We start from the raw sequence: 22,161 nt of genomic DNA on the forward strand, positions 1-22,161 counted from the left end.
CAAGTGCTAATGCAAATATTCCAAAATCTGAAAAAATCCAAAATTGGAAACACTTCTGGTCCCAAGTATTTTGGATATGGTATATATGACCTGTATGAAAGAATACTATTCAGCAATAAAAAAGAATTCTTGATACTGATGACATGGATGAATCTGAAAATAATGGAAGAAGCCAGCCCAATTCAATATATATGGCAGAACTCCTTTTTACACACACAGAAAAGGGAATATAACTTTGAAAGCATAAACATGATTCATTTAAGAAAAAGTCACAAGGCAAACGGGCTTATAATGAGACTTTTCCCACTTTCTAGACAGAATGGAACAGCGTTTTAACTATTTCTAATTTTACTGCTTTTGGTTGTTACTTTCTATCTGTAAATAATATGCTATATAACATTATTTCTTGATTTATCAGCCCAGTGACTCTCTCCTCAGATATGCCAGATTATAGTAACTTGTTCTGTCACCATTCTCACTTCTTCACTGGTCACCTCTGCAATTTTGCACAACTGCCTGCTGCTTCATCCTACGCGGTCGCTGCTCACATCCTCGCCGCGTGCTCACTACGCGCTAGGGACGGCTGCACTTCTCCAGGTGCAAGAGATACAGTGATGAGCAAAATAGAGAAAGTTCTTCCTTGGATGTTATACATTTGAAACCAACCATAATAGATATATAAATAAAAAACAAATCATATGACACAGAAAAGGAAATTACTACATGCAAAACCAAGAATGAAAAGTGCTGTGCAGCAGGTTGAAATAAAAATAACGGGAGAGACCGGATAATTATTTTGGACTGGCCAACCAGGGAAGGCCTTCCTCAAGAGACCTACCTTGGACCCACTTTAGTGCCTGGCACATCTACACGCCCAATAAATATTTTATGACAAATAAATCAGGTGAGCTTGAGCTGAGTGAGGTTGGATGACAACCAGGAGCCAGCCATGTAATGATTGTTGCCTCACAGAAGCGGTTCCTGACACCTTACTTAGGAAGATGGAAACATTTTGGGCCCTCGCCTCCCTCATTGCTCCCACTCTACTCTTAAGCCTCAAGCATCTGTTCCTTTATTTTTACAATAATGTTTCTCTATAGGACAATTCTAAATGTTGACATTAAAGATCACATCATTACGACTGTGTTACCACTGTTTTCTGCATAGCAAAGGTCTTGTAGGGGTACCCCTTCTCTTCTTTGCAACACTATCATTCAGTTGGCAACCTGTCTATACCAGGACTGGCAAACCTTTCTGGTGTAAAGGACCATATAGTAAACATTTTAGGCGTACAGAGGTCTCTGGGGCAAGGACTCTACTGTGTCACTGTAGCGTGAAAGTAGCCACAGACAATGCGTAAATGAATAAGCATGACTGTGCTACAATAAAAGTTTATAAAAACAGATGGCAAGCTGTGTAGTTTGCCAATCCTAGCGTGCAACTTTAATTTTATATTATCTAAGATAATATTTATACCCCACTTGTAAAAATAATGAATTTTTACTTATTAATAAAATTCAGCATTTGTGTATATAGTTAAATTTCTAAATTTGAAAAGTAATTAGGCCAGGCATGGTGGCTCACGCCTGTAATCCTAGCACTCTGGGAGGCCGAGGCGGGTGGATTACTCGAGGTCAGGAGTTCAAGACCAGCCTCAGCAAGAGCAAGACCTCGTCTCTACTAAAAATAGAAAGAAATTATCTGGCCAATGAATAAACATATATAGAAAAAATTAGCCGGGTATGGTAGCGCATGCCTGTAGTTCCAGCTACTGGGGAGGCTGAGGCAGTAGGACTGCTTAAGCCCAGGAGTTTGAGGTTGCTGTGAGCTAGGCTGATGCCACGGCACTCACTCTAGCCCGGGCAACAGAGCAAGACTCTGTCTCAAAAAAAAAAAAAAAGGTAATTAACAGCACTTACATTATGACTATGTAAATATTATTTCCTATATAACCTAACAATACTTGCCAGGATTACACTTTGTTCTAAACACAACCAATGCAATGACCAACTCCTATGCCTTTCAAAGTAAAATGCTTCTTCCAGTACAAAGTATTATGAACTCTATATATGCATGACCAGCTTTAACAGGTATCCAAACGTGACCAATTATGTCTCATGTGTACCTCAATCTGGTGCCCCCCTTCAATTGAAGTAAACTCCAGACAAATAATCTAATTTCTGCCTTTTTATTTGTGAGAGATTTTCTTGACTTTATCTTTAATTATCCTATTGAATTTTTTTATTTTGACAGTTCTATTTTTTTATTTATTTTTAGAGAGTCTTGCCATGTCACGCAGGCTGGAGTACAGTGGCTATTCACAGGTGTGATCACAGTTCACTGCAGTGGAACTCCTGGGCTCAAGCAGTCCTTCTGCTTCAGCCTCCCAAGTAGCTGGGACTATGGGCACAAGCTACCAAGTCTAGCTTGACAATTCTATTTTTAATTTACTTGTTTCTTGATCTCTAATTTTTCCTTTGTAAGATAGCATCTTGTCCTTATATATGTAATATCTTGATTGAGGGTTTTAAATAGATTAAAAAGAAAAACCTCTCTTACTCCTTAAAATTTCTCTACTTCCTTTAGGGCTAGTGTTCTGTTCATATTGATCCTTTTCTCTTTTGTAATGCAGATTTTCCTTATATGCAAGAATTAGTCAATAGCACAGGTAACTAGAAGCTCTAAATTCACGGCTGCACTTTAGGGCTTATCCACAAGAAGCTGGCTTTTGTCTAAATTAGGGAACCCAGAAGGCCAAAATGAAAAGCAGCTTATGCTGCAATACTAACACTCTGACCTCTCTATACTTCTGTTTGTTTCATTTCTTTAGAAAAGAATCCTCTGATTTGGAACCTGGCTATAGGTCAGTCTATAACATAGTAGTTGACACAGCTGACAGGCTGCCTGTTCTATATAGTCACAGCCTCACTTCAGCTTCCCAGCACACCTGTGGTCCCTCTGGGGCTCTGCTACAGCAGCCCTGCCACCTTGTGGGTGTTCTTGGCCACTGCATTCTTGCTTCTTTCAGCCACTCAGCACTTTTCTATCTACCTTTTGGCTTTCTAAGGTTGATGAAGACTGGTGGTGTGCTGGAGCTGGTTAGCACCAAGAGTACTGTGAGCTGGTTGTTAAGGCATCAGTAACTTGAAATCAGCCATTGTGATAGTATTAACATTATGGAAACTGGCAGGCACTACAAACTAGGGCTTTTTATTTAGCTTATTTATTTATTTATTTATTTTTGAGACAGAGTCTCACTCTGTTGCCTGGGCTAGAGTTCCATGGCGTCAGCCTAGCTCACAGCAACCTCAAACTCCTGGGCTCAAGCAATCCAACTGCCTCAGCCTCCTGAGTAGCTGGGACTACAGGCATGCACCACCATGCCTGGCTAATTTTTTCTATATATTTTTAGTTGTCCAGCTAATTTCTTTCTATTTTTAGTAGAGACGGGGGTCTCACTCTTTGCTCAGGCTGGTCTCAAACTCCTGAGCTCAAACAATCCGCCTGCCTCAGCCTCCCAGACTGCTAGGATTACAGGTGTGAGCCACTGCGCCCAGCCTATTTAGGTTATTAAGTATGAAATGTCTGATTTCCTTAAGTACTAAGTTTGACAGCTGATATCTCTGACATTTCACTTTGACACTTATTTTATGTTTATTGTGAAGGTACATCCTCAGTTTTTCAAACGTACATGTTGGCTTGTGATTATCTTTCACATTTTTTTAGAGCAATTTTTGTGAACCCATGGGTAAGTCAAAAATTTAGTTATTTTGGAATATGAATTCCATCATGGAACCAATGCTGCACAGACAGTTTGAAATATCGACGAAGTGTTTAGGAAGGATGTGGCTAATGAATGTACAGTACATTGGTGGTTTGAGAAGTTCTGTTCTGGTGATTTTAATCTGGAAAATGAGCCATGTGGATGACCTGAGGCCAAGGTGGATAATGTTGAGCTGAAACCTGTGGTGGAAGTGTATCCATCTCAACCTATGCGTGAATTAGCAGCAAGGTTTGACGTTGCTAGTCCAACAATATTGGACCACTTTAAACAAATCAGCAAGGTAAAGAAGCTAGATAGATGGGCTCTGCATGAATTAAACAAGCATTAGAAGAGAAATCATCTTGAAGCTTGCCTTTCTTTGCTGTCATCACAACAAAAAGGCGAACCATTTCTACACCATATTGTTACGTGATGAAAAATGGATTCTTGTTGACAATCGCAAGTGTTTGACACAATGGTTGGATAAAGATGAAGTACCAAAATACAGTCTAAAACCAAATATTCATCAAAAAAAGCTAATGGTGTCTGTTTTGTGGTGCAGTGCTGGTGTTATCTACTACAGCTTCATGAAACCTGGCCAGTCAGTTACAGCAGACGTCTCTGCAACCAACTGGATGAAATGATGAGGATGCTTGCGATTAAGCTGCTGAGATTGGTCAACAGAAACAGGCCCTCTCTCTCTAGGCTTCTTGGCTGCTGGCATAAACAAGCTATGGTTAAGATGGCAAAACTGTGTCAATAGTTTAGGTGCATACTTTGATTAACTGTACTGCTGCTTCTTTGAGATTTAATAAACTACACTTTTGAATCGAAATAGAATTTTCATATTTATTTCATATTTATTTCAAATTATTTCATATTTATTGATCTAATAAAATCTCCCTCACCCCTCCTGAGAGACAGTTTACTGACACACCAAAAGACTCCTGTGTGCTACCCTCCTGTCTTCTTTTCCTGTGGGTTTATAACATTTCAATTCATTTATTATAAATGTAATGGGGTTGCAGGAAGAAAAGAAAGGACATTAACATCTTTGCTCAGTCACCTATCTTTAACCAGAAACCTGTTTTCCTTCCTACTTTTTTTTCTTTAGGGTTGCATTATAGTCAAGCTGTACTTCATGGCAGCATACAGCACATTTGGTGGTACATTTCAAATAGGAGGTACACAAGGAAAACCTCTTACCTGCATATCCAGTTCATGGCATCTTTGAGCAATTTCCTCCTTTGCTGACAAAGCTTCATTTAGTTCCTCTGTAGTTTTCTTCAACTGGTTAGAAACAGTTGAAACAAAGAGATACGATAAACATTTCAATGCAAAGTGGCAATAATTAATAGTTACATAAGTACAACATAGAATTAAAACATTTCCCCCCTTTCTTTCTTAGGGGTGGGAGGAACGTGAGGGAGGAAATCAAGACCCCCTTTGCAAGAGTTATTATAAAAGAAGGCACTTCTGACATTGAATTAATTTCTTTTAACTCTAAGTCTTATTTTTTCTGTCCTTTGAATTTGACTCATTCCCCAGATCAAGTTTCTTATCTGTCTTCTTCAAACTGGACTACTTGGTTCTTGGTGATGTTGATTCTTTAGTCACTGAGAAATTTTACCATAGTAAAGTACGTATGTGCTAGAGGAACAGGGAAATACATAGCTAGGGCACTTCAACCCCAGTTTTTTAATCGTATTAAACAAACCTTTATGCTAATTTGTACAGCACCATTTTATAATATTTTTCTTCTTTTTAAATTTATACATATTTATTTATTTATTTATTTATTTAGAGATAGGGTCTCACTCTGTCACCCAGTGATCATCATAGCTCACTGTAACCTCTCCTGTATCCCTAGTAGCTGGGACTACAGGCATGTGCCACCGTGCCTGGCTAATTTTATTTTTTGTAGAGATGGGGTCCCGCTATATTGCCCAGGTTGGTCTCAAACTCTTGGCTTCAAGTGATCCTTCTACTTCGGCTTCCCAAAGTGCTGGGATTCCAAGTATGAACCACCATGCCCAGCCCCTGTATAGCACCATTTTAAAAGAAAAAATTTTTATCATTCTGATTCTCAATGTAAATCAAACATTCCCAAGCTGTGTACCATTATTATATAAACTCTAAGTTGGCAAAGTATGAAATAAATTCTGATTAAAATAAAATTGTATTGTCTCTTCATTTCATGTGACCAAACTTCTGTGTAGCATAGATACAAAAAAAAAAAAATACATTCAAGGTAACAACTTTAAAACCAAACACTACAAGGTAGGAGAGAGACAAATTACAGTTTGGGTTAAAATTATAGCATATCCAAAGATTTTCCTGCAAAACATTTCGAAACCATGGGGAAGAAATGAGAGAAGATAAAGAATACGAATATTTCTGTTTATGCTTTGAAAGAAATGTCTCAGACAGCTGGAACATAGAAACCGACAGTGTAACTAACAGTATTTTATTAAGAAGCAATATTTAAAAGTACAGAATAACTCTTCCATTAAAATCATTAAAAAATTGCAGGATTCCTATAAAAATATATTATTTCCCTTAAAGTATTTAATTATCTACTGAAAGATTATTCACTACACTACTTCATGTCGTTTTCCAGGAATACATCTACTGTGTTAAATGTGGCATACAGATTTCACTAACAGAAAAAGAAAAAATCATGACTAGGCTGGGCATGTTGGCTCCCACCTGTTAATCCCAGCACTCTGGAAGGCCGAGGCAGGAGGACTGCTTGAGGCCAGAAGTTTGAGACCAGCCCGGGCAACACAGAGAGACCCTGTCTCTATCAATCAATCAATCAATCAATCAATCAAATTAGTTGGGCATGGTGGCACATGCCTGTAGCCCCAGCTTCTTGGGAGGCTGAGGCAGGATGATTTCTTGAGCACAGGAGTTAAAGATTATAGTGAGCTATGATTGTGCCATTATACTCCAGCCTGGGTGACAGAGTTGAGGCACTGTCTCTAAGAAAATAAAAAATCATGACCAGACACAAAAAATTACAGTAAGTCAAAGAAATTGATCTATCTTAAATTTAATTACAAATGGATTTAGTTACAAATTATAAACTTAATTATAAATGTGTAACAACCATTAGTAAAATAACAAGTTCTTAAATTTTAGATAAAATAAAAAGAATTATACCAATATATTCCATAAGCAATTTCAACTGAAATATTCTTCTCATTAATATCTGAAGTTTATCCTTGTCAATCTTTGCATGAATAAAATCAATGCAAAACCATATACCTGGCGATCAAGGTCAACATAGGTGTCATTTCCAGCAGAAACAGGAGACTCTTTACTCATTAGCTGAAATTAAGATTTAAATGACCATAAATAGGAGGCAAAAAAGACATTCTACATAATATACAACAAAACGAACACCCAGCCACTATAGAAATATAAAAATGAAAATGAGAATACAAATGTAAAAGGAACATTTACCTATACATTAAAGCCTTTGAGTTCAGAACTTTTTTTTTCCACTCTAGGATAATGCCTTCATTTAAAATTAGAGTCTAAAATCTCACATGTTCTCACTTATATGTGGAGCTAAGTATTAAGAACAATTGATCTCATGGAAACAGAGCAAAATGACGGTTATCAGAGGCTGGGAAGGGTAGCAGGAATGGGGACAAAGTGCGGATGGTCAACGGGTGCAAAAATAGAGCCAGATATGCTTGACAGCACCACAAAGCAACTACAATCAACAATAAGTTAGGGTAGACTTTAAAATAACTGGAAGAGTAGAATTGGAATGTTCTAACAAGAGATAAATGATAAATGCCTGAGGCGATGGATAGCCTAATTACACTGATCTGATTAATTCAAATTGTATGCCTGTATCAAAACATCACATGTACCCTTGAACTATTATGCACCCAGAATAATCAAAAATTTAAAATTTAAAAATAAAAATAAAATTAGAGGTCTGAATTCTGGTGCTCATTTTCACTGTAAGCCCAGTCATAAGGATCAAGTATTCCTGATTCTTATCACTAAGATAGCTATTAAGTTAAAAATCTGACTAAACATTTAAAAACAGTGACTTTTCAGTAAAAATAGCAACACCAAGTATCTGTTTATTTCTAAAGAATAAATGTGGACATCAATACTAGCCAAAATTAATCGGCTCATGTTTAATGACCACTCACCCCCCCCCCCCACCCCCCCGTCCTAGCCTCTCTCACACTCACATCCCAAAGAGAGATCCAAAGGGCGGGAAAGGGGTGAGGGGAGAAGGGACAGAACTCTGATTATAACTGTCTGGGGCAGACTCAAATGGCCCTACCTTCTACTATTTCTTTCTTATGTTCTGTCTGAAGGACAAAAGGGAGAAAGACCATCAGAAACGTGGAGACGTACTGTCGGGAGATCTTGTGATTTCAGCCTCCACCCTCTCCAGAGAACTGAACTGTTCAGCTGTGCCTTCTTCTCTGTACTGGGGCTCTCAAAGTGAGGCCCCCAGAGCAACAGCACCAGCACTGCCTGGGAACTTGTCAGAAATGCACATTCTTGGGCCCCATCCCAGGTTTACTGAGTCAAAACTCTGGGGTTAGGGGCCAGCAACATGTTTAATAAGCCCTCCAGGAGATCTGATGATACAGTCCAAAATCTGGGAACCACTGCTCTGTATTAATGTAATGAGAAGAGCTGAAGATCCCTTAGCACAATTAGGGGGAAAAAATTTTTCAGGAAAAGAAAGAAATATTATCTTAAATTTTTATCCTTTTATTTTGAGAATATTCATAAAAATATTTTAAAAACATCTTTCTTCTAATTGAAAAAAAATAATGCCCAAGGTAAAGAGAAAAAAATTCAGAAAAAAATAAAGAAAAAATTATTCTAAGATGTGGTATATGTATACCATAGAGTACTACTCAGCCATAAAAAGGATGAATGTTGCCTTTTGCAACAATTTGGATGGAACTGGAGACCATTATCCTAAGTGAAATATCCCAAGAATGGAAAAATAAACACCGCATGTACTCGCTAATGGATGAGCACACACGTGCACAGAGGAATATAAATCTTAGTGGAAGTCAAGCAGGGGGGAGAGGGGAGGAAGGGAGGGGCAAAAAACCTACCTAGCAGGTACAGTGAACATTGTTTGGGTGATGGGCACACCTATAGCTGTGACTCAAGCATTACAAAAGTGATCCACGTAACCAAAAACATTTGTACCCCCTTAATATTTTGAAATAAAAATATATATAATTCTGAAATTTTTAAGAATTTGCTATCTGTGGCAACCATGGGTCTAGCAGGATTCACATAAGGACAAATCAGTAGATAAATGCACTGCATTGTGATAATAAGGGTCATGACAGAATATTCCGATAGAAAGCATCTAGCTTAGAGGCAGGTGGAAGAAGGGAGGAGAGATATTTTTGTCCAGTCTTTTCCCCTTTAGTATTGTTACACTTTAGCTTTAGTCCTTATCATAACACAGCAACACCTCTCAGTAAAAATCTAGAGCGCCCACTCTGAGCACGGCCTTCTCTCACTCAGTTATATCTCCTAACTCGTTCTGCAACGTCAGGAGGCTCCTGGGCCCCTTCCCTCCATGCTGCCTCCCTCTCTCAGTCTCAGCCATGGCTCTCAAACTCACCGTCTTCCTCGTTTTGTTTAGACTCTGCGAAGAACACTGTGGCATCTGCCCGCCTAAAGTTTACTCTTCTTTCTTCTGCTAATGTCATCGCCTTATTTTGGGGGAATGAATATCCCCCCTCTACTTTATTTTTTTATTTTTATTTATTTATTTATTTTTTTTGAGACAGAGTCCGGGCTAGAGTGAGTGCCGTGGCGTCAGCCTTGCTCACAGCAACCTCAGACTCCTGGGCTTAAGCGATCCTCCTGCCTCAGCCTCCCGAGTAGCTGGGACTACAGGCGTGCGCCACCATGCCCGGCTAGTTTTTTCTGTATATATTTTTAGTTGGCTAGATAATTTCTTTCTATTTTTAGTAGAGATGGGGTCTTGCTCTTTCTCAGGCTGGTCTCGAACTCCTGACCTCGAGCAATCCACCCACCTCGGCCTCCCAGAGTGCTAGGATTACAGGCGTGAGCCACTGCGCCCAGCCCCCCACCCCTACTTTAGATTCCATGTTTTTTCATTTGTTTACTCAATTACCTTCTCTATTTAACCTAGATTTCATGTCCTATTACTCTGATGAATTTTGTCAATATTCTCAACTCTCTTTCTTACCTAATTCCTTCTTACTGGCAATATCTCAATCCAAGATCAATCCAACTAAAGATCAATCCAACTACCTATCTCTTATGGCCACATACCCTGACTGCTAACCACAGTCATCCCTTGGTATATATGGGGATCAGTTCCAGGACCCCACGTTTACCAAAATGCGTGCACACTCAAGTCTGACAGTCAGCCCTACGGAACTTTTGTATATGAAAAGTCAGCCCTGTGTATATATGTGGGTTTTGCTTTTCTTAAATACTGAATTTTCCATGAGCACTTGGTTGAAAAGAATCTGTGTATGGGTGGACCCATGTAGTTCAAACCCCTGTTGTTCAAGGGTCAAATGCACTGAGAGTAAAAGAAAAAAAATTAAAAACCACAAAACTGGTGTCACTATTAATAAACAGTTTCCAATCTCAACTGGCCTTCAAAGCCGCTCTCAGTGTGCGTGGATTTTTGAATAATCTATAACAAAATAAAGAGACTGCTGGTTATATTGTTATTGTACATACAAGTGTATATCTTGTTCTGTTCACTTTTGAAGCATAGCTGTACTTTTTCTCCTTAGAGATCATTTCAAACCTATCCTATCTCTCAAACCTCACCAACTCCCCCACACTCTTCATCAGAAAATCTTGCCTCCAGACAAGATATTCCCCAATTTCCAATATCCTATTTATAAAATTAGCAGCAGGCATGCCCACCCCTTCATTCTTCATTCCTATTTATAACACAAGCCTCTGCTTCTCACCTGAGGCTGACCCTCCACTTGTGCCCTCAACTTGGTCTCTTCCAGATTCTCAGAGACCCTGCTGCATTTATCATCAATCCCCTCTCTTGTATTTCAACCTCCCTCTTCTGGCTGCTTGCTATTAGCATTTATCTTTTTTTTTAAATTTCATCTTTCCTGATTAATTTCAGCTATTAGTATTTAAAGAGTTAAAAGACTACCATTTACTTGAACAGACATTTCTCCAAAGCAGATATTACAGAAATGGCCAATTAAGCACATGAAAAGATACTCCACATCATCAGTTATTAGGGAAGTACAAATCAAAGCCACAATAAGACACACCCACTAGGATGGCTATTATCATAAAGATGGACAATAACAAGGGTTGGCGAGAATGTGGAGAAATTAGAACCCTCGTGCATTGCTGGTGGGAATGGAAAATGATGCAGTTTGGCCATTCCTCAAACAGTTAAACACAGAATTACCATATGACCCAGCAATTCCATTTCTGGGTATATATCCAAAAGATCTGAAAACAAATGTTTAAAACAACTTGTACACTCATGTTCGTAGCAGCATTACTCACAACAGCCAACAGGTGGAAATAGCTCAAATGTCCATCAACTGATGAATGGGTAAATGAAACACGGCATAATGCGATGGAATATAATTCAGCCATAAAAAAACAAAGTATTCATACATGCTACAACAAACCTTGAAAGCATTATGCTAAATGAAAGAAACCAAACACAAAAAGGCCACATAGTGCATCATTCCATTTACATAAAATATCCAGAATAGGCATATCCACAGAGGCAGAAAGCAGACCGTGGGGTGTCAGGGGCAGAGGAAGAAGAAATGTGAGTGACTGCTTAGTGGGCATAGGGTTTCCTTTGGGGTGATGAAAAGGTTCTGAACTAAACAGTGGTGATGTCTGCATAACATTGTGAATGTACTAAATGTCACTAATGGTAAATTTTATGTTACGTGTATTTTACTACAATTAAATCACTGTCAGTAGTACCTGAATAAAGACATAAATAGAATAAGCCTTGAGAAAAAAAAAAACTATTACAAAAGTCCTTCTTTAATTTCATAAATCTATCCAGTCATCCCCTTGCCTCTTCCTCCAGTGTGATCAGTCACCAAGCCTGGTTTCACATCTGTCCCCTTCTGTCTGTCCTGCCTGCTGTAAGCTAGTCCAGGCTCCATTAATCTTCTCTTGGTAATTATCAAGGGCTCTTAACTTGTCTCCCTTTTTCTAGCCTTGTTTTCCTTCAGTCCGTTCTTCCCATTGCACCAGTGTTCTCAAATGCAGACCTCAAATGTATTTCTCCTTAGAATCTATCCAAAATTATAACTCTTAGCAAAACTGCACAAGGTCCTAATAATCTACTGTCTGTTGCTTCACCTCTGAGCACTTTCCACCTCACACTGTTCGCTGCAGGCTCTCTTCTTTCGGTGCCTCCACCATGCCACCCCGGTCCTGCTCTCTTGCCTCTGGGACTTGATGGTAACATTTGTGCCTCTCCTACCTCGCCTCACCCTTCAGTTCTCACCCTCACCTCCTCTGAGAAGTCTTATCTAATGCCCCCAAACTGAGCTGGAGACCCCTTTCAAGCACTCCTATATTTGTCCCCACCGTGGCACTTTTCATACTGTCTTTGAATTGCTGGTTTAACCATTTTCCCTGCAGGACACACACTCATGGCAAGAGGCCATGTCTATCTTTTTCACAGGCGCATGACTAGCGCCTACTTCAGTGGCTGATGCACATTGGGCACTAAGTATTAGCTGAATGAACACACACATAATAGACATAGAATCTGTTTAAAAAGTCTAATTGGGATTCTACTTGTATATACAATTGTATATCTTGTTCTGTTCACTTGACATTTTGACTTTTTTCCTCTTAAGATACCCTTTTTACACATTTTTATCAGTTATACAATATTTCATTGGATGGAGCTACCATGATTGAAACACTAGATTAACAATGGATATACATTATTTTCTCATTTCTGTTTATATAAAATTGTTTGATAAACACTGTTGTACCTAATAATGGTCTGAATTTTTTTTTTTTTTTTTTTTGAGACAGAGTCTCACTCTGTTGCCCAGGCTAGAGTGCCGTGGCGTCAGCCTAGCTCACAGCAACCTCAAACTCCTGGGCTCAAGTGATCCTCCTGCCTCAGCCTCCCAAGTAGCTGGGAATACAGGCATGCGCCACTATGCCTAGCTAATTTTTTCTGTATATATATTTAGCTATCCATACAATTTCTTTCTATTTTTAGTAGAGATGGGGTCTCGCTCTTGCTCAGGGTGGTCTCGAACTCCTGAGCTCAAACAATCTGCTGGCCTCAGTCTCCCAGAGTGCTTGGTCTGAATTTTTAAATAATTTCTTGGGATAGATTTATAGAATAAAAATCACTTGGTCACAGATTTTAATTTAAAATAATACCCCTGGTTATAGATGAAACATCTTTTATTATAGAAAAATGGGAAAATACTGAACAGTAAAGAACATTCAACTTTTTGGACAGAGTTAACATTTAACAAGTTTCTTTGTTTTCATTCATTTTAATTTCAATTTTTATTTTTAACAGAAATGATCTCATACTGTTGATGTGCTTTGTATTCTTCCTTTTCAAAACCTAATACAAGCTTTCCCTTATGTCATCACTGTTTCCAAAAATACGCTTTAATGCCTGCATAATATGCTGATATATGTTATACCATAATTTATTTTATCCATTCCCTACTGCTCTGTGGTTGGGTCTCTCTAATGTTTCAGTACTAGAAAATACTGAAACAAACTATCTTGAGGAGACACAACACAATGGCCATAGGTTGGGCTCTGGATTCAGACTGTTTAGATCTGAGTTCTAAGTCAGCCACTACTTCCCATGTGAACTTGGGCAAGTGACTCAAACTCTCTATGCCTCAATTTCCTTTTATAAAATGGGGACAATAATAACACATACCTCATAACTGTGGTTCCCGACCCTCGGGCCACAGACTGGGTGACAGAGCTCTGCCACGTCCCCCTTCCACAGAAAAATTATCTTCCATGAAACTTAGGAACTGGGGGGGGGGCGCACAGCAGGAGGTGAGCGGGTGAGCAAGCAAAGCTTCGTCTGTATTCACTGCCGTTCCCCATCGCTTGCATCACCGCCTGAGCTCTGCCTACCCCCATCCCTGCCCCATCTGTGGGAAAACTATCTTCTGTGAAACCAGAAAGGTTGGGGACTGCTGTCTCATAGGATTGCAGTGAACTTTTTCATTATTTTTTTCATTGTGGTAAAATATACATAAAACTTGCCATTTTAACCATTTTAAGTGTAAATTCAGTAGCATTAATTACAATTGTAGTAAATTTTAAATGAGTTAACATGTAAATTGCTTAGTAATAGCCCAATCTAGCACATAGTAGGCGATAAACACGATGTTATTACTATTATAATGTATCTTTGTACTTCACATTTCCTTAGGATAAGTTTTCAAAAGTGGATTCACAGGACCAATTACAGCAAGGCAGGACTGTTGCGTTCCTCTTACTTTTCCCCCTGCTCTTGCTTAGTCACAGAATCCTCAGATTTTGGCAGGGTCCCCGAATACCTGGAATAAGGACTTCATCTCCCAGTCTCACCGTGTGACTATGTGAGTAAGGTCTGGCTAATGGGAGTGAGAATTCCTGCAAGTTGACTTATCAGAAGAAGAAAAGCCTTCCTTCAGTCCTTCCTGCTGGCTGTGAACGTAAATGTGACCGCTGGAGCCTGAGAAGCCCAGCTGAAACCGCCAGTGGGAATCACGTCGTAAGAACGGCACAGCAACGCGGCAGAAGAGAGGGCGCTCCTGATGCCTCTAGAGCCTCCACACCAACCCAAGGCCGCCAAAGAGCGAATTAAACTTATGTCTTGCCTGGGTAACTATAATTTTGGTATTTCAATGCTTATGACCAAACCTAATCCTATATGACATAAAAGGGCATACCATTTTTAAAAGATACACCAGTTTACATTCCTACCATCAGTGCTGACTGCCAAACTGATCAACTTTTAAGCTTTGCTTTTTGAAAGGTCCTGTGTGATAAGGAATTTGGCCGGCCTTTGCCTCCAGTTCCTAGGTGGAGGCCTCTAAATCTTTGGAATTTCCCGAGTAACGGGTATCTCTGTTCCTCACGGTGGAGATGACTCCAGATGGGGGCTTGCCATGTGATTAGAAGGCTGAGACTTTGAGTCACATGCCATCAGCCAGACCTCCAGGGAGCAAAGCGGGGCTAGAAGTTGATTTCAACATCATGGCCAATCATACCTACATAATCAATCATACCTAAGTAATGGAACCCCAATACAGACTCTGAACACAAATGCTCAGGAGAGCTTCCCTGGTTGGCAATACTCTGTGTATTGTCACAAGAGGATGTGCCTAGAGGGTGACTCATCCTGATTCCATGACATAGGGACAACAGAAACTTTGCATTTGGAACCCTCTCAGACCTCACTCTATGAATTTTTTGGGTTAACAAAAACTTAATTCAGAAACCCATTTGATTTGATTTGTATCCATTTGCTATAATAAAAGTGTTATCATTCCTGAGTTCTGTGAGACATTCTAGCAAATGGTAGAACCTGAGAGGGTAGTGGGAATCCCTGAATTTGTCACCAGTTGGTCAGATGTATATGAGGGTGGCCTGGGGATCCCGGAACTTGGGACTGGTCTCTGAAGTGAAGGCAGTCTTGTGGAGGACAACGCCCCTAACCTGTGAAGTTTGCCCAACTTTGGGTAGTTGGTGTCAGAAGTCATTGCCAAAAGATTTTCTAAAAATATAACTTTATCTTAATTTGCATCTAGCATTTTTCATGTTTGTATTTTTTCTATGTTACTTGCATATTCTGTGCTATATAGTTTTTTATTTCCCTTAAGAATTTTTTCCATTGCTTTTATGATTAAAAACATACTCACAGGGCTGGGCACAGTGGCTCACGCCTGTAATCCTAGCACTCTGGGAGGCTGAGGCGGGTGTATCGCTCGAGGTCAGGAGTTCGAGGTCAGCCTGAGCAAGAGCGACACCTCGTCTCTACTAAAAATAGAAGGAAATGATTTGGAAAGCTAAAAATATATATAGAAAAAAGTTAGCCGGGCATGGTGGTGCATGCCTGTAGTCCCAGCTACTCAGGAGGCTGAGACAAAAGGATCGCTTAAGCCCAGGAGTTGGAGGTTGCTGTGAGCTAGGCTGATGCCACGGCACTCTAGCCAGGCCAACAGAGCGAGACTCTGTCTCAAAAAAACAAACAAACAAAAAAAAACATACTCACATCCTGAAATTGACCAGCTATTAGTCACTATTTTATTTTTACTTTTACAGTTTTATGTTTTCAATTTAAAATAAAGATTCACCTAGAAACTGCATTGGGTATGGATGTAGTTGAAGACCCATTTTCTGCCAAACAGGAAAACAAGAGTTAAGTGTGAGGAAGACTGCTGGTTTAAGACAGATATTATTTATTATTAGTTTTAGGAATTAGTCTACTATTCCTACTTCACTCGGGGCATTTTTAAAAATTAGGAACAGTTACATCTATAACTATAAAATAAATGTTTAAGATTTAAATAAAAATGAGAAATTTAAATGAGTATGATTTTTTAAAAATACAAATAATATAAGCTGTATCATAAATGTAAAAAAATTCTCTAAAATGAGAATCTCATTTTAAAATTTCTACTTCTATTATTTATACTCATGTTTGCTCCTTTAATTTTTCAAAAACAGCAAGCACAAAGCTCCAACATACCTCTTGAATGGCTGTCATGACAACATGCTGAACAGATTCCTCCATCATCATAATGGCTTGGATGTACTCTGAAAACAAGAATAACCTGGAATGTCACTGTTCAAGTTAAAGACAGTCAAGGGACTAAAGGCTAACACTTCACACATTCTCATAAGCAGCTTCCTGTGTTCTGATTCTTCCTAGGAATCCCTCACACATGGTTAAATATATTGCCATAGGTAAAGTCTGAAAATCACATTATTTTCCTTAAGATAGTTCTTTCCCCTCTCACCATTCCTTATAAAGTTGAGGTGGTAGGTCATGGGAATGCAGTATCAACCTGGGTGTGTCAACGTAAAACAATGAAATGGTAAAGCCTAAAGCCAGGATGGAAAAGACTCCATCTTACTTTTTCTAAAATCTAAAAATTATCCTTCGTATTATTGTTTGCTACATGGTAAAAAAACTCTGAGGTCTGCGGTTTATTCTTACATGACATCAAAGCACTGAATTGTATAATTCCTAACTTAACAGTTTCTACTATTAAAAAAACACTTAATGAAGCTGAGAGCTGCTTAGGACAAAGAATTAATTTAAGATAAATTGATACCATAGTTAAACAGAGATTGTAAAACCCTGGCTTTAAAATAAAGACCCACATCTTTGATAAGCTAAAGCAGCAACTTCATCAATCTCACCCTTACCACTGCCGAAAAAGAGGAAGATCTCTTTACTGTTAATAGTGACAAAGTTAAAAATGATTTCTTGCCTTCTAAAAAAGCCCCAGAAGAAGTTTTCATTATTTCTGAATCTAACAATGGATGACAAAAGTGACATTAAGCATAAAAAAAAAGAAAAATCAACAGGCTAGGTGAATTCCAACAAATGTGGTAAATATGCTTTAATAAGAAACATGTAAAAGGGTGACATAATTAAGAAACTTTACAGTCAACCTGCCTCTCCAATCCCATACACCCAAATACATGCACAGGAAAAATCTTCTCCCCCATTGAGGTAGTATATGAGGGAGTCTTACTGTTAAATTTTCAAAGTTGTTTTTTGACAAGAGACTCATATATTTGCAATGACAAATAAATCCTTTGCTAGACAGGTAACTTGTTCTAGAAAAAGATGGTATTTTAAAAACACTATTAAATTATGACATTATTATTATGATATTTTTGTTAATGCCAAAGCTTTTAGTATCAAAAACATGTTTTTAAGGAAGTATTGTCCAAAGATACTTGTATCCCACCAAATGTTTGGTTATACATATAAACATACACCATACGACTAAATCATAGGCATTATTCCTCTGCCAACAGTAGGAATATATCATAACTTATTCACTATTTGGTCAAAAAAGAATTTCTTTAGTCTGAGCTCAATTTTTTGTTTTTTTCTTAATGAGGACCCCCCTATGGGTGTTGGAATACAGTACGGGAGCTGTCGGATGTTCTGTTCAAAGCTATCAAACACAGAGCCCAGCGGCTATGGAGAAACTAGCATGGCTAGGATGACTAAACAGCCCTCAAAATAAAAGACTGTGAACATGGAAGAGAAGCAGCAGAAGCATTGATAGTGGAGAAGAAAACTGAATGACAGCCTGTGGAAAGTGAAGAAAATAACAGTGGACTCGGCGGGTGAGGGGTTAGCAGGTGTGAGAGGGGAAGCGTTAGTTAAGAAGCGGTGTTGCCACGTCAAGGCCCTTCCCCGAGAACACCGTAAAATGCTCAATGATCAAACGGTGATGAGAGCTATTGATGTACAACCTTTTAAATGAAAAAAAAAAAAAAGGACAAATCTTTAAAATCCAACATACAACTGTATGCTATTACTGGGTGCACACCTATGAGGCAATGGTGGAGAATGAGGGGTGCTACGTATAAGAGTTTATCCTGAAAGCTTAGCTGTTCAAAATTCACAGCATCATTTAGCACAGAGTATTAAGTTTACATGTGGAAGACACATGGGCTTTTGTCTTTGCCTAGCCTCTCACAAGTAGGAAATTTTGGGCAAGAAACATAATAGATATGAGTCCCAGCTTCCTAAATTATAAAAAGCATTTTTGTTCTGTTAGTGCCTAGGAAAGTACCAGACAGAAAGGAAACACTAGAAACACTAGACGTGGCGGCTCATGCTTGTAATTCCAGCACTTTGAGAGGCCAAGGCAGGAGGATCGCTTGAGGCCAGGAGTTTGAGACCAACCTGGGCAACATAGCAAGACCCTGTCTCTACAAAAAATTAAAAAATTAGCCAGGTGTGGAGACACACACCTAGGGGCTGCAGCGAGCTATGATCGCACCACTGCACTCCAGCCTGGATGACAGAGTGAGGCCCTGTCTCAAGAAAAAAAAATCATTATTAATTTGTCTTCTACTACTAATCTTTGTTTGTTCAAATATATCACCATTTTATTTGGCCCAGTCTGAGAAGTCAGGTAGCCAAGACAAATTTACATTGAGTTAGCAGTCCTGGCAGCTGCACCTCCCTTCTGCTTAGGAGCCACACCTAAGTAGAAAGCCCTTTTTATCTGTACAGTGCTTTATGGATTACAGAGCAAATACACACACACAATTTCACTCATTCCTCAAGACTACCAGGTTTCGCATCTTCATCTTGCACACCAGGAAACAGGCTAAGTATCTTGTCCAGGGTTAGGCAGTAAACAGCAGGGCTATTTTGGTGAGCTTTACATTATGTACCATACATATGCAGGGACAGCAAATACTTAACAATCCAGAATCTCATTTATTTGATTCTTAGCTTTCTACTGTGCTCTTGAGAGCAGAGAATCCCCTAAATCTCGACAAGTAAGATGTTAAAATCCTGTTCTATAAGTTTTCATCATTTATACAATTTCAGGGGAAAACAACCTAGCTGTTTCTATAGAACACCTGGTCTGTGTGAGAGCCTCAATAAGTATTATGACTGGACTATCTTCTTGTCCATAGGAATATGGATATGGGTAGCATCTTTGTCTTTTCCTAGTCCTATTCTGTAATAAATATAATTAGCAAACTCTTAACAGCTATACACTACACCAAGGACCCCTATGTATGAAGTAGAATCCCAGACATTGATGAGTTTCCTAAAAGAATACATAAGAGTTCATTATCTGCTATCAGTGAACTATTAATATAATTGAATAATTTTTCATCCTTTACACTTAAATCCCTTCCTCACTACACTCCAATTATAGTTTTGTGGGGTTTTTAAATCTCTCAAAGGCAATCTAAGCCTTTCTTACATTCTAGTATTCAGATTACTCTTAACCCATTACCCTCCAAATCTGTTTCAATAACTTCCCCCACAATGTCCCCCATTATACTGTGTCTTCAGAGCACTCACCCTACTCTGATTATATAGGTATTTGAGGCATTATTTAATGCCCTTACCTCCACTCAAGTTCCACAACGGCAGGTACTATCTGTTTTGTCTACCACTGTGTTCCTAGCCCCTAGTATAATATATCAGTTCAATAAATATTTGTGAAATAAATTGATTAGAAAAGAGGGGAAAATAAATTTAAAGCAAAATTTATCTACTTTATGTATGATAAATTTAAACAGTATTTTTTAGAAAACAAGTGATTTTTATGCAAATGAGTAGTTGAAAATAGAGGGAACAAAAAAGCTATTTAAGATTACACACACACTTTGGAAGAACTAAAAAGAGATATTAATTACATTATTATCTACATATCAAAGCTAGTCTTCAAGTAACTTCAACAAAGTGAAAATGTGTCAACTTGGATTTGCTTACACATGAAAGTACATTTATCTAACAAAATCTGTAAACTTTAACTTACTGAGAATAGCTTCTCTAGATCTAAATTATTGGTTTTACTAATTTACATTTCATATATTCATAGGATAAATACAAATAATTAGATAAATGCCACCTTATGATAATTGACATTTTAAAATTTGTGGTTATCTGGAAGTTCACAAAAAACATAAAATAGAAAATTGAACTAAAATTAATGTTTTAAAATACTATATATAAAAATTATAATGTTTCCATGTTTACTAGTAATAACAAACATTTTTTGAAACATTACTATGTGCAAGACACTGTACTGTTTTACATACCCTATCTCACTAATCTCCACAATAACCTTATGAGGTAGGTACTATACTAAATCTCTACTTCACTTAGAAACTAAATATTGAGATTAGGTGATTTTCCTGGTATCCCTCCCATGGCTGTGATGGGTGGAATCATAGTTGAACTTCACAGACAGTGCAGCCCATGCTCTTAATCCAAGTACAGAAATATTTCCTAAACTGCTATTTGACAAACTGATTAATAAATTAACCAATACTTTGATAATAATGATAATGATATAATATGTTGGGCCATTTCAGCTCTGGGAACTTAAAATTGGATATCCTAGGTTGCAATGCCAAGAACACAAGGAAAAACAAAAGATGATAGCTCAGATTTACATAGTTAGTCAGAGATTTTTGTAGCATTGACATATACACAGGGAAATCATTAATTTAATAGTCTTTGTTTATCTTTGTGAAAATTAATCACAAAAGGCCCTTGAATTTCAAGGCTTTCTTGACAGAGTGCGTTAATACAAAATATCCTGTGATATTTCTAAAAGTTTTACAATTATAAATAAGTGAGGTGAACCAATCTTGATATGTGTAATATTGTTCTTTCCTTTAAAAGGTACCCAAGGCAATATCTAAAATTCAACACTGAAAGTGAATTCTTGAGGAAGAATATCTACCAGATTTAGGGATAGGAAAGCTAATTCCAAACCTATTTTTACTAGAGACTGCATATAATGATATTCTTTCCTCCCTTTTCCCCTACAATAAAGACAAACTTTGTATATGTTTCCTTAAAAAAAAAAGCGTAAGGCATTTGTCTATTACAGATATATGCTGGGAAGGCAGATCTAAATACCTATTAAACTGCTGTACATCTGCTCATTTTTACCAAACTAACAGGTGGATCTTGCCCAGTTAACAGTAAACTTCATCACATTCGGTGTACTTAAGATGCATTAAAAACAATCCACTCAAAGAATCATGTGGCCTTACAGAAAGGAAAAGAATATCACTACAATCAAATTTATTTTAACTTGTAAAATTAATTTAAATTAAAAAATAAATTGCTAGCAAAATCATAGAAAACGGCATTCTTTTAGGGTGGCCTTAAAAAGAGGTTACTGTTTGTACTGGTGATTTATATGTAAAATATACTATATATGTCACTTTCCTTAATTATTTTAAATGCATACACTAACTTCAAACAAATTACCTTGCTTCTGTTCACAGTTCACGGCACAGCCTAAGATGAGCTGAAGCATCCTGCCAAGCTCTGCTGCGTCAGAATGCTCCCCGATGAGGTTCACATCAGGAAGGGTAAAGTCATTAATTTGCTGTCCTAAAACCTGAACGGAGATAAAAAGATTATAATTGGATTTACATGTATATGACCAAATAAAATATTTGATCGAAATCTGCTTGCTATCACCAAAAACTCACTGCCAAGAACAGAGAGCGATTATGTCAATCTCACTCCCAAATTCTATTTTTACCTCCCATACCTCAATTATAACTATCTTCGGTGATAGCAACATAGTCCTCTGGTACATATTATGTACACTGAGCAAAAAATGTGAGTACGACCGATTGTTCCACCACTT

The 22,161-nt window shown here is 38.1% G+C and overlaps 1 protein-coding gene across 2 annotated transcripts in view; it reads right to left on the reverse strand.

Annotated features, from left to right (window-relative positions):
* Positions 1 to 22,161, reverse strand: part of HOOK3 (hook microtubule tethering protein 3) — a 104,163-nt gene that overhangs the window by 49,148 nt on the left and 32,854 nt on the right. For both annotated transcript variants that reach the window (XM_045535681.1, XM_045535682.1), the window contains exons 5-8: positions 21,774 to 21,906; positions 16,515 to 16,582; positions 7,034 to 7,096; positions 4,970 to 5,053 (exon numbers count right to left, since the gene is read on the reverse strand). In XM_045535681.1, coding sequence (XP_045391637.1) covers positions 4,970 to 5,053; positions 7,034 to 7,096; positions 16,515 to 16,582; positions 21,774 to 21,906 — 348 coding nt within the window. The remainder of the gene's footprint in view (positions 1 to 4,969; positions 5,054 to 7,033; positions 7,097 to 16,514; positions 16,583 to 21,773; positions 21,907 to 22,161) is intronic.

Source organism: Lemur catta, chromosome 22 (genome assembly GCF_020740605.2).
Source record: "Lemur catta isolate mLemCat1 chromosome 22, mLemCat1.pri, whole genome shotgun sequence".
Classification (NCBI taxonomy): Eukaryota; Metazoa; Chordata; class Mammalia; order Primates; family Lemuridae; genus Lemur; species Lemur catta.